This window comes from Ovis aries, chromosome 17 (genome assembly GCF_016772045.2).
Source record: "Ovis aries strain OAR_USU_Benz2616 breed Rambouillet chromosome 17, ARS-UI_Ramb_v3.0, whole genome shotgun sequence".
Lineage (NCBI taxonomy): Eukaryota > Metazoa > Chordata > Mammalia > Artiodactyla > Bovidae > Ovis > Ovis aries.
In genome coordinates, this window is record NC_056070.1 from 72,948,478 (window position 1) to 72,960,833 (window position 12,356).

General features: G+C 69.7%; 1 protein-coding gene across 12 annotated transcripts in view; it reads right to left on the reverse strand.

Moving 5' to 3' along the window:
• The window catches only part of ARVCF (ARVCF delta catenin family member), a 30,695-nt gene that overhangs the window by 3,157 nt on the left and 15,182 nt on the right, over positions 1 to 12,356 (reverse strand). For 5 of the 12 annotated variants that reach the window (XM_042234901.2, XM_042234900.2, XM_042234897.1 and 2 more), the window contains exons 3-11: positions 5,862 to 6,020; positions 5,229 to 5,755; positions 4,034 to 4,533; positions 3,485 to 3,668; positions 2,840 to 2,957; positions 2,429 to 2,600; positions 1,934 to 1,951; positions 1,007 to 1,078; positions 39 to 166 (exon numbers count right to left, since the gene is read on the reverse strand). In XM_042234901.2, coding sequence (XP_042090835.1) covers positions 39 to 166; positions 1,007 to 1,078; positions 1,934 to 1,951; positions 2,429 to 2,600; positions 2,840 to 2,957; positions 3,485 to 3,668; positions 4,034 to 4,533; positions 5,229 to 5,755; positions 5,862 to 6,020 — 1,878 coding nt within the window. Of the gene's footprint in view, positions 1 to 38; positions 167 to 1,006; positions 1,079 to 1,933; positions 1,952 to 2,428; positions 2,601 to 2,839; positions 2,958 to 3,484; positions 3,669 to 4,033; positions 4,534 to 5,228; positions 5,756 to 5,861; positions 6,021 to 10,410; positions 10,533 to 12,356 lie in introns of those variants that run through there. The other 7 variants (XM_042234902.2, XM_042234899.1, XM_042234898.1 and 4 more) reach the window with 3 other exon arrangements.

Below are 12,356 nucleotides of genomic sequence, written 5' to 3' on the forward strand. Positions count from 1 at the left end.
TCCACCCTGAAGCCTCCCTGCCCCGCGGGGCCTCTCACCACCCAGTTCCCGGCGCTGAGGTTCTGCAGGGCGCCGGCCGCGGCCTCCAGGGTGTTGAAGTTGCGGCTCTCCGTCAGGAGGGACAGGTAGAGACGCACCACCTCGGGCTGGTACAGCAGCTCGAAGCCTGGGCACGGAGTGCCCCCGCCGCGGTCACGCATGCCGCCCCGTCACCCTCCCCCTCCTCGGCGCTCCCGGGGCAGCGAAGCCGGGGCCCAGGGCGGCTATGACGTCACGGGGGACGTTCCGCACCCACGTGTTCACCCCTTAGCTGCCTGAGAGGAAAAGCCTTCCCATTTCACAGGGGAAGCAACTGAGGCTGGGAGAGGTCACGGACCCGGCTTAAGGGGGGTGGGGCGTGGGCAGCAGCCAGAACTGCTCCCCTAGCAACAGGACTCAGATACCTAGCAGTAGCCCCCACCCTTGCATCCTATGTCAGAAGCCCTCCCTCCAAGCCGCAGCCGCTCAACCCCTCCTGGCCCGGCCTCAGTGGAGGCTCCAGCCCAGCAGCAGAGTCGCTCCAGTGTGCTCCAGGCCTGCCCCACACTGCGGCCTGTGTCCCTGGGCATCACCTCCGTCCCCTGTCCCTCATCCTGCATGTCATCACCCCCTCCCTGATCCTGCCCCAACGCGCCAGGGCACTCTGGACCAGCCTCGGAACTGGGCCTGACCACACCCCTGGGTGCCTCGGCTGGCACAGGCACCCTTGCCGGTTAGCCCTGCCCTTCGCTGAAGACCCTTGCTACCATCCCCACCCGCCCCTCCATGCCTCTACCCCCATACCTGCCCAAAGTTACCTTGGCACAGACCCTGATTCCCATCCCTGAGCAGATGGCCAGAAGTTGGCACAGTCCTCTGGGAGCCCCACCCCTGTGGGCCTCAGTTTCCCCACTGGCCCCCAAGGCCCTTCAGGCCAGCTCGGTGGCACAGAGCTAGACCGGCCTGGCATCCGCCTCCCCGCACTCACCCTTGGCAGCCTCAGTGCGCTTGGGCAGGTCCAGGGTGTCCGAGTTCTGGTCCATCTCCCCATCCCGCTTCCCTGGAACAAAAGGGCAGTGGAGGGTGAGATGGAGCCTGCAGGGCACAGGCGTGCATCAGGTGGGGCCCAGAAGACACCCCCACGTCAGAGACGGGCACCAGGAGGCTGGGAGCAGGGCGCCGTCCTGAGCTCAGGCAGACACGCTGGCCCAGAGTGCCGTGGTGGCCAGCACTTGTCTCCCACTGGGTGCTGGGAGCCGCGCTTCAGATCACCCCACAGCCTCCTTGGGGTCCCAGGGCATGAACTGAGGGGCCAGCAGCCCAGGCTGGGCAGTGAGGCCTGGCAGGGGCAGGGCACGCCGGGCTGCGGCGCAGCAGGCCTGGGGCCAACAATATCACTCAGGGTGGCTGGGCCCAGCCCTGGGCTCTGGGGGCCAGGAGACGCCCCCCGAACCTGCCAGCCGAGGGCCAGTTCACCACCTCCCAGCCCCTCCACCCAGACAGGAACCCCTTCCTCGTGGAAGGCAGAGCTGAGATCAGACGGCCAGGCCCAGCTCTGCCCAACCTCCTCGGGCCTTGGGGTGCTCCCTGTCTGCACCACACCTCAGCTGCTCCGTTGGAGGGCAGACTCTCTCCCCAGGGCCCTGGGGATGGACGAGCTCCGCCCTGTCCACCCTGGGCTCCCCCCACCCAGGGCTGCGGCTGAGGTTTCACGGAGGGACAGCCCCTCAGCCTCCCAACCAGCCCCAGGCCAACATTCCTGCCATTGTCATGGAGATGGCTGCCCGGAGAAGGGAGGGGCCTTCCTGCAGACGCAGGTCCTGCGGTTGTCATGGAGACGGCTGCCTGAGCGATGGGGGGGTCCCTGGTACCCACTGCGCCCGCCAGGCCTGCCTGCGGCCGAGCAGGGACTCACCTTGATGGAACCACTCTTCTGGGCGGCCGAGGAAGCACGGGAGAGAGGAGAGGAGCCTGAGCGGGCAGCACCCCACCCCACCCCAGGGTCGGGCAGGGGCCGGGGAGTCTCAGCCCGACCACTCCTGGGGGAGTGACCCCACGGGCGACAGGGTCAGGAAAGGCCACGTGGTGGGTGGGCGAGGTTGGCACAGACCCCCGGCAGCCGCACCAGAGGCGGGGATGGAGTGAGGTGGGTGGGTGCTACCCACCCCCCCCCCGCCGGGGTCCTCGGGCTCCCTGCCAATGCCGGTGATGTCTAAACGTGAGCCCCCAGAACCCTTCCTGGAGCTGAAGGTCTGGGTCTGGGCACCAAAGGAGACCACCGCACAGGTTCCCTCCTGCCTGCCCCTGGGTGCCCCGCTTGGCTCCCTGACTGTGACCCCCGTGGGCGCGGAGGGCCTTCAGCTCGGTGGGGCTGGGATCCGAGAGCTGAACCCTGGTGCTGCCCACACACCTTTGGCCTTCTTGCCACCGAAGCAGCCGGCGTCCTCCCTGCTCCGGCGCTGGGTGCTCCCGGAACCACCCGGGGGCCCGGGCTCGGCTTCCTGGTACCTCTCGGCCCCCGGCACCTCCTTGTGCACGTGGTAGGAGAGGTTCCGGACGATGCACACGCAGTTTTCCACCGACTGTGGGGAGAGGGGGCGTGGGGCGCTGACCCTCCCGGGCGCACGCCGCGGCCCATGAAGGTGGGGAGGGCCGGGGCCCACAGGGGTGAGGCCCAGGGACGCGTCTGAGGGGAGGGGAGCACCTCCCAGTCGTGGACCACGTGTGCAGCCCCTGCTGCCCGACTGCTCCAGGCTCCTGTTCAGACCCCAGCCCGCTGTGTGGACTGCAAGTCCGGCCCTTCCTGGGGCTCCCTCCCTACCTTGTTGTCCGTGTCCTTCCTGCCCACGGCCGACTGCAGGGCGTGCAGCAGGGCATCCACCAGCCCCTCACATTCGCGGAGCCGCCGTCGGGCCTCTGCGCCATCCGAGCTCACGTTCCTGGGAGGCCGAGAGCAAGCCTGTGGGCCGGCTCCTGTGGGGACTCTCCCCCCAGCCCTGGGGTCTTGTCTGCAGAAATGCCCCCACAGTCAGGTCTGCCAGCAGACGAGGGAGCCTGGCAGTGAATGGCGGACTGCGGGACCTGGGCCGGGGGCCTGGCTGCACCCACGTGGGGTGGGGGCTCCTCGGACTCCCAGAGGCCTGAGTCTGTGCAGCTCGGGGCTCTACCTCTCAGGGACCTCACGGGGTTACCCCGATGGACAGGCAGGACCAAGGGGACCTGGATCTGCGAGTCCCAGCTCGCCGCCTGGCTGTGGCAGGGCTACGTGGAGGAACACAGACGTGCAGAGCAGGCCCATTCTCGGACCCAGACAGGCGCTGTCACCAGCTCTGAGACCAAGGCCTGGGTGGCCAGCCACCTTGCACGTCATCCGGGACGCGAGGATGTCGCCGGGGCACAGGCCAGCTGGGCACCCAGCTCCCATCTCCTGGGCAGGGAAGCGCCCGGCAGCCTTGAGGGCCCGCACCTCAGGCAGCCTGACGTGTTCTTGAAGACGGTCGTCCATTCGGCGTCCCGCGGCTTGGAGTCCTCATTGGGCTCCGGCTCCCAGCCCGAGCTCGGCACGATGACCTCGTGGGTCAGCGTCTGCAGGCCATGGTCGATGATGACCATCTTCAGGGGCTCGTAGGATGACAGGTTCCAGAGCGTGCCTGCGGGCACCATCAACCCCCCTGGGCTGACCGCAGGCTCTGTCCACCCTTCCTCCCCAGAGGGGCCGCTCAGGGAGCCCCTCCTCGCTCAGCTCAGCCCACACCAGCCATGGTGAGAGGCTGTGGGCACTCTGGCGTAGGGGGGAGGCGACGGAGCCCCCAGGGGCTGGGACACCGCAGGGGCTAGCAGGTGCTCCCCTTCCCAGCCACCCAGGCAGCTGGGACTGTGCTCTCGGGCCAAGAGGTGGTCGTCAAGCGACCTGCACCCAGCCACAGGCCCACCCCTTCCCTGGAGGACCAGGGAGGGAGGTCCGGAGGAGTCGCGGTGGGCACACGGGAGCCGGGGGGCGGGGCGGGCGCCTCACCTGTGACGAGCTCGCGGACTTCGCTGTCCCGCGCGGCCCGCAGCAGGCGCACCAGGGCGGGCACTCCGCCGCAGTCCCGGATGGCGGCCTTGTTGTCCGCGTCCCTGCCGTAGGAGAGGTTCCGCAGCGCCCCGCAGGCCCGGCGCCGCACCTCCGCGCGCGGGTGGTCCAGCAGGGCCACGAGCAGCGGCAGCCCCCGCAGCTGCCGCACGCGCCTCTTGACGGCCTCGTTCTCGAAGCACAGGTGCTGCAGGTAGGCGGCCGCGTTGGCCTTCACGGGGTCCACAGGGTGCCGCAGCATGGCAAGCACCTCAGGCAGCTCGGGGTCCCGCCAGCGCGGCTCCTTGCGGGCACTGTCCGCCGAGGGCGAGCGCCGCGCCGCCCGCTCCAGGCTGCCCAGGCTGCCGCGTTCCGGCTGCGCCAGGGGCGCCGCGGTGGCCAGGAAGGGCGGTCGCTCCTCCATCAGGTCGCCGCCGTCGTCTGCCACGTCCTCGTAGGCCCTGGGCGAGCGAGCACGCGCGTGACCATCCCCTCGAGGCTGCGGCCTTGCCCCCAAGCAATCGCACTGGCTGTCTGGCAGGTTGTCCCCAGACCGGGGGAGTTGCTTACTTCCGCCACCAGGCAGACCCCCAACTCCCAGCTGAATGTTTCTGTGAATCACCAGGATGGGGTCCCACCTCCCGTGAGGCCCACGTGCACCCCCTGCACACAGCCTTGCTGGTAGGACCACGTGAGGGGCCACCAGGCCCGGGGGCAGATGTCCAACGCCCTTCCAAGTGAAGGGCTGCGGCTGGGCAAGTGTCTCGCCTGTGGGCATGTTCCCACTCGCAGATGGAGAGGCTGAGAGCGGAGAGACAGAACCAGAGGTGCCGGCGGGAAGGGAAGGGCCGGGGCTTGGGTTCTGGGCACCCCTGTGCACGGGCAGGGGTCTGGCCCAAGCTCAGACAGACGCCCTGAGTTCGTATCTCCGGGGCCATCTAGCTGGAGATGGGCGGGAGGTGCCGGTGCGTCACCAGCTTCTCTGGCTCCAGACCCGCACGAAGGGACCCAGTGCAGCCCCCCAGGCCTGAGCCCGCCTTTGCCGCTGTCCCCGAGAAGAGCCAAGGCCGATCCCGCAGCGAGACTGCCCGGGCGGTACCCTGGCAGGGGGCGCAGGGCGGACTTCCCGGAGGTGGCGGCAGGGCACAGGGCTCACCTGGCGCGCAGGCCCCGCCCACAGTCCGGCCTCCTCCGCGCGGCGGTGCCGTACTCCGGCTCCAGCTCCGGCGCCCCTTCTTCCTCGGCGGCCAGGCTGCGAGCGTCGTCCTCCAAGCCGTACGGCTCTGCCTGGAACCGCTCGGGTTGCGAGCGGCCGGCCGGCGGCCCCGGCTCCGGCACCGGCCCCGCGGGGAAGGCCTCCCGCCGGCCGGGCAGGGTGAAGCAGCCATCGCCGGGGCCCGGGCCCGGGGGTCCTCCGCGTGGGGGCCGGACGCCCAGCCCTCGAGACAGGCTTCCGTAGCCGGGGACGTCGCGGGGCTCCTCGGGAAAGCCGCCGCCGCCGCCGAGGCAGGTGCGGGAGGCCGTGGCCGCCGGGCCGCCCCCGCGCAGCAGGAAGTGCCGGTCCAGGGGGCCGTCGGTGAAGGGGCCCAGCGGGGGCCCGCCGTCCAGCAGGGGGAGGCCGTCGGGGCCCACGGGCACCTGGCGCAGGGTTCTCGTGGTCACCGTCTTGACTGTCTTGGTGACCTGGTGGGCAAGGGGGCGGCCGGTGGGCGCGCAGCCTGGGAGGCCAGGGCGGCTCGGCCCTGCGCCCTACGCCGGGCGGCCAAGCAGGAGGCGAGGCGCCGCGTACCTTGGTCTCCGTGCGGCGCGTGGTGCCGTCTTCGGACGTGACGATGGACACGTGGGAGGTGGGTGTGCCCGGGTCCTCCTCCACCGTCACGGTCTCCTCCAGCACCTCGGGCGCCTCCGGCATTGTGGCCAGCGAGGCCTGGCTGCCCGGGCTCTGCTCCTGGGTGAGGGGGCAGGTATCGGCAGGACAGCCCCGAACTCACCATCCCTGGGCACGGACGCCTCCCCGCTCTCCCGCCCCAGGCCCATCTCAGCTGGGGCGGCAAGTTCCTGCCTCTGACAGCGGAGGGGCTGGTCCCTCCCTTCCCGGAGAGCGGGGGCTCCCGAGGGCTGAGCGAGTGGGTAAAGCCCAGCTCCCCACGCGTTGGGCAGCCTGGGGGGGGCCCTCCTGGGGGCTGTGCGGCTGTTCCTGGAGGCCCAGACGCCCGCGGGACACTCATGATCCCTGGCAGGGTCACCTCCCTGCCCACCTCAGAAGCCCTGAGCGCAGGGGGTGGCAGGTTCGGCACCATTCACCGGCTCCCGGAGGCCACACCCAGGCTCCTGCCACCCCCAGGGCCCGCGGACGCCCTCACAGGACAGAAATACCCAGTTCCCAGAAAGCCCTGCGTACCCAGAGCAACAAAATACCCTGGGTCCTTCCGGCCGGATGCTGTGTGGGCAGGGCCTCCTTCGGGCTAGGGGCCGGTGCCCGCTCCCCAAGACCTGGTGCCAGGTCAGAGCCCAAAGAGGCTGGATCCAGGCCAGCGGGGCCCAGCCGACCCCGGAAGGGAGCCCTGGTATCCTCTCCCCGCACCCTGCCCCAGTCTCCCCAGCCGGGCCCTTTGCTCTCTGCCCCCCTTGCCAACATCTCCGCAGACAAGACCCTAACCCTAACCCTAACCCTCTCCCCGCACCCTGCCCCGGTCTCCCCAGCTGGGCCCTTTGCTCTTGGCCCCCCTTGCCAACATTTCCAAAGACAAGACACCGCTGCACAGGGGCGCTTCTGAAGGCCACGGGCCTGCAAGCCAGACTTTCTTGAGGGTAAACAGGCTCACAGCGGACAGGCCAGCCCCCAGCACGGCTGGGCCGGATCCCTGCCGTGCCAAGCAGCACGAGGTCCCCCCTGCCTGTACCAGCACCCCAGGACCAGCTTCTGGCTAGGAGGGGCAGCCGCTGAGATCCAAGCCCTAGTGGGTGGCACGGGGGCGCACACTCCCGGGTCAGCAGGAGGCCAGGCCCTGTTCCACAGCCAGGCCCGTGCCCGACGGGTGGGTACCGTCCTAAAGGAACACGTGTCCCCCAGCTGCACACAGCGCTGGGGTCGGGGCCTCCTCGGGGTCCAGGGGGAGCCTGGAGGACCAGCCCGCGGGCTCCGGTGCCAGGGGCCATGGAACGTGCCCCTCCTCCAGAAGCAGGGCCCCGAGGACAGGTGTGGTTTTATAAAGTGATGCTGAGGCCTAACGGAGGGCAGAGCGTGAGCAGGACGTGTGTGCTGCTAACAGGACCCACAGGTCACCCCTCGCGGGCTGCAGCCTGGCAGCACCTCCACAGGTCACCCCTCGCGGGCTGCAGCCTGGCAGCACCTCCACAGTCCTAGAGGGCAGGTAGCATGCCCGCTGGGGTCCCGGCCTGAAGGAGGGAGGCCGCCCCCCAAGGAAGAGAAGCAGATGGAGGCTTGGGATGGGGACACAGGCAGTCGGCCCAGCAGTGGCCTGGCTCTTGTCTGAAGGCCCTGGGGAGCCAGGGCGGTGCAGGGGTGACCCACAGACCCTCAGCACCCCTGGCCCCCGCGTCTGCACTGGTCAAGTGAGGGGCATGGGTGTGTCAGGCAGTGGGCGCTCTGGGGGCTGGGGGTGCCAGGGGCCGGGCCGGGCAGCAAGGCCACAGGCTGTGGCCGCGGGAAGAGGGAGGGCAGGGAGCCCAGGACCTGTGGTGGGACGGCCCTGCGGAGGCGTGCGTATATTTGCATACATTAACTCTCTCCCAGAAGAAGCCCCGCCCCACTGGGCTCGGGCTTCTGGGAGGGCACAGGGGGTGCGCCCCTTGGGTCTCAGTGCCACTGGTGCCTGGCTGCCCAGCCTGCAGACACAGTGCCGTGGGGGGCCGAGGGTGTGGGGTCCAGGGGAGCCAGGAGACCAGGAAGGCCTGGCGGCCCCGTGGCAGCTCCCACTGACACCAGCCCCGGCAGCCTGGCAGCGGGATCCCGAGGCCCCGAGAGCCCCCGCTGGCAAGTGACCTCAGGGAGCTAAAAATGGCGATGACTTCACCGGGGCAGGCGGGCAGGGAGGCAGAAGCCTGAGTCAGTCAGGGAGCATGGGGAGGCCCGGCCCCCGTACCCACGCCTGGGCACACACATGCCGACAGGGGCCTGGACACACATGTGCACTCACACGCGCGTGCAAGAGCATCCAGCCCGGATCCCAGGCTCTCCCAAGCGCACCCATCACTCACACCCCCATGATACCACCCCCGCCTTCCTCCTGTGCCTCCAGGCTCCCTCAGCACCCCTGGCGTCCACCACGGGGAAGGTAGGAGCCGGTAGGTGGGGGAACCAAGGCCTGGGGGCCACGGGGGCCCGAGGTCAACCCATGGCTGGTGCCTACGAAACAGCTTTGGGGTGAGGACGTGGGGTCACTGCCTGACCTCCAGGACAAGGTTGGCGCTTACCAGAGGCTGTGGACCAGCCTGCCTGCACCCCCGTCTGGCTCCAGGCCCTGCCCCTGGGCCCCGTGTCCACCTACCCAAGCCAGCTGAGCTTCAGGGACCCCCAGCCTTGCAGCCCCAGACCTCCCTCATACCCTAGACACGGAGCCCCCCACCCCCATCCTGCCAGTCCCCTCCACCGCCTCTCCACCCCATCCTGGCCTGGGCCCCACCCCTGCCTCTCATGCTGGGATAACTCTCCAGCCTCCTGTCACCTCTCCCCTGAGCCCACATCAGCTCCACGGTCCTCCCACCCATGGCGACTGGGTCCACAGCCCTGGGCCCAGCCCAGCAGGGGGCTGTGTCCAGGCCTGGAGTTTCCCATGAGCTCCTGGAGCTTGTGCACAGGGCCTGGCCCAAGATGCCAAGCCAGGGGCCGGAGTGACCAGCACCCCACTGCTCTCAAGAGGGTCCCCGGGGCCCAGAGCTAGAGGGCCCTGGCCGGCTACACACCTGGGCTCAGCTTCCTCACGCGGACACAGGAGGAAGCCAGGTGTCTAGGCTGTGGGACAGGGGGATAGTGCCAGTCCTGCCTTTGTGACCAGATCTAGGGTGTGCGGGGCGTAGAAAGGTGACCTGGGGGACAAGGCAAAAGCCCAGAGAAGCCTCTAGGGGCGCGTGCGGCAATGGCAGGAGGGCACAGGAGGCAAGCGCAGGCCCAGCTGGGAGCCTGGACAGGGGTCCCAGGAGCGCGGATCCACCCCAACTGCCTGCCTTCCCCAGAGGAGCACTCAGTGTCCGTCCTGAAGACCCCACGGGCACACACGGGACGGGTTACGGCCGGTGTCCAGGCCCAGGAGTGCGAGATGGCTGCTGCGTGAGTGAATGGAAGGGGGAAGAACGCCAGCCCCCACCCAGCGTGGCCATCCTGGTAGGGTCTAGGCCAGGCCGCGCAAGCCTCTGCACCCAGGGAGCAAGTTCTTGGCCACTACAGAAGCCCTCTCCCTTGCTGCCCAGAGCGGCAGGCCCAGCCTGGCTGACTGGGAGCTCACCCCTCCACAGCAGCACTCCACAGCCCCAGGCCAAGTAACCAAAGGACACGGGGCGGTGGGCGCCCTGCAGACTAGGGGAGCGAGTCTGTGGGAGACAGCGGGGGAGGGGGGGGGCTTTCCCCTAACCCGGCTTCCCCGAGCCCAGCCCACAACCATCAGCTTCATGAAGTGGCCCCAGATGCCCTCAGCTCCCCTGAACTGGCCCCTCGGTCTCTGGAGCCAGCAGGCACCTAGCTGTCCAGCTGGGCAGGTGTCCAGACCCCCCCTCTTGCCCCTCCCCTCTGCCTCAGTTTCCGTGCCTGTAAGTGCACCACCCCACACACACACACTCTGAGCAAGCGTGCAGGCTACCCACCGGCCTTCCCCGGTGCTGGTGGTGCTCGGAGGACACCCCCTCCGCCTCTGCACGTGGGCAGGGCAGGCCCCTAGCCCTCGATCCACGTGCGCTGCCTCGGCAGAGTGGCTTCCATTAGAATCCCGAAGCTCCCGCGCGGCCCCCGAGCCGGGGCCCTGGGAACGTGGGGGAGGCCTAGCCGCGCCGCCCTCTCCACACGCGGCCTCCCTCCTGCAGCAGAGGTGCCACTCCGGGAGGCCCTGCCCACCACCCTGTCCCAGGCACCTGTCCGGGTCGCTGGCCGGGGTGCGCCCGCGGCCCCCCGCCTCCATGGCCCCAACCCCGGCCCGCTCTCCGCACCCGCGGCGGTGCGTCCACTCAGCCCCCACGCCCGGCCCCGGCCCCGGGGGCGCAGACAATAGCTGCCTCCGGCCGGCGGCTCCACAGACAAAAGCGGGTCCTCCCGGAGGGCCAGCGCCCCGCCCTCCGCCACCGGTCCCCGAGACGGAGCCCCCGCCCGGGACCAAGTTCCTTCCAACCTGTCTGAGTTCGGCCGGCATCGGGCCGGGCGCGGGGGGCGCGGGCCGGCGGCGGCGGCGGCTGGACCGGGATCGGCTCCGGTGCCTCGGCCGCTCGGCTCGGGCTCGGCGGACTCGCTCCCGGCGGGCGGACCTGGCTGAGCGGCGGCTAGCGGCCGACGGGCGGGGCGGGGCGACCAGGAGAGCGGCCAATCGGGCGGAGCCAAGCTGGGGCGGGGGAGGGAGGGGGCGACGAACAGCCAATGGGGCGGGGCCAAGATGGGCGGGGCGGAGCGAAACTGGGGCGGGGCGGCGAGCAGCCAATCGGGCGGGGCGGCGCCCGGCGGGTGGCGGGGCGGGGCCGGGCCGGGGTCGCCCTCCGCCCCCGCGGCCGGTCAGGGCTCCTGGTCCCCACGGCCCTGCCGCGGGGCTCGCATTTTCCCGCTGAGCCCTTCCCCGGCCTCGGTTTGCTCCCAGTGAAAGTGCCCCCCACCCCTGCAGGTGGCCCAGAGGCCTCTGAGACTTGAGGTCCTCCGCTCTGGGTTCCCCAGCCGCTGAGCTGTGTGAGAGGGCAGGGAGGGAGCATCACTGTCGGGTGGCTGGGTGAAGGCTGGCGGGCCTAGCTGGCCTCAGACCCTCTCCTCCCTCCTTTGACGTACTAAGTTGGGGGGGCGGTTATCAGGGCTTCTGACTGCCACACCCGGGAGTCTGGCTCCCCCTACAGGAACACAGACCTGGGGGAGGTTCGGGGGGCTGGGCACAAGAGGGGCCCTGGCTGGGGCTCTCTGCTTTCCACCCCCTTCTCCCCAGACCCCCTGTCCCTGCCAAGTCACACCAGCACGCGGGCCACGCAGCCAGCATGCTCAAGCTCTCTGGGCGTCCACCGCATGTCCTTCTAAGCCTCAGTTTTCCTTGAGTTGCTCCTCACCACTGGCCCCTGTAACTCGGAGCCACGCGAGGCAGGAGCAGAAGACGGGGCCACTGCCCTGAGGGAACCTGGACGCTGCTGTGTTCCTTCTCCCAAATTTCACTGTCTGCTAGTGCCACGGCCACACCCCCATCTCAGCCTGGCCTGCAGCTGGCCAGGTCCGCCACACACACATTGGGTGAGGGCCAGCCCTGCTCCAGCCAGCCTGCTCCAGGTGTCCGGAGGAGTCGACCCTTTCTGCTGGACGATGAAAGGCCTGCAGTCAGGGCTACGGCACAGCCTCGGGGTCACGGCAGCCCCCACCCCTCGGCTCCCTAGCCCCAGCCGCCTGCCTGGCCACCGGCTTTCAAGCTTCATAGACCTGGGCTCTGACTCCGAGGGCCGGGTCCAGGCAGCTGAGGGTCACAGTCGGCTCACCAGGCACCTCCTGCTGAGACGGGGCTCGGAAGCAGGTGTGGCGTGGAGGCCGCCCGGCCCAGCTGGCTGCATGGGGCCCGGCTTCCTCAGTGTCCCCACCAGTCCTGCTAGTCTGATTTCAGCCCGAGAAAGCATCTCCTGCCAAGAGACAGAATACCAGGGGCAGGCCTGGAGGGCCCCAGGTGGGAGGGGCAGTGGCCGGGGAGGGTGGTGGCCTTTCAGGCCAGGGTAGCTCCGGGCTATGGGAACGTCTTCCCACGGGGTCGTCGACCCTCAGCGCACCCTCTGGGCTGGACGCCAGAGCCCTTTCCGGACTGGGAGGACTGGAGCCTGGAAAGAGCGCCCAAAGAGTAACCTTGGGGTCAAGGGCTGCTGCTGTCCCCATGAGGCCCAGCCGGCTGTGTTGCTCCCCAAGTTTGGGGGTGCAGGCCTCACTGTCTGGAGTGGCCAGGGTCCAGGGGGCCACGGGGTGGCCCTTGTACCTAGACCCACTTGGCTTCAGCTCCAGCCTCTGTGAACCAACTGTGCGGCCACATCAGTGCCAGCCAGCATGGAAAGAGCTGCCCAGTCTGTGGAGAGGTGTCTTTGGCTCTGACCACGGACCTAGCTGGGCTGTACGTGC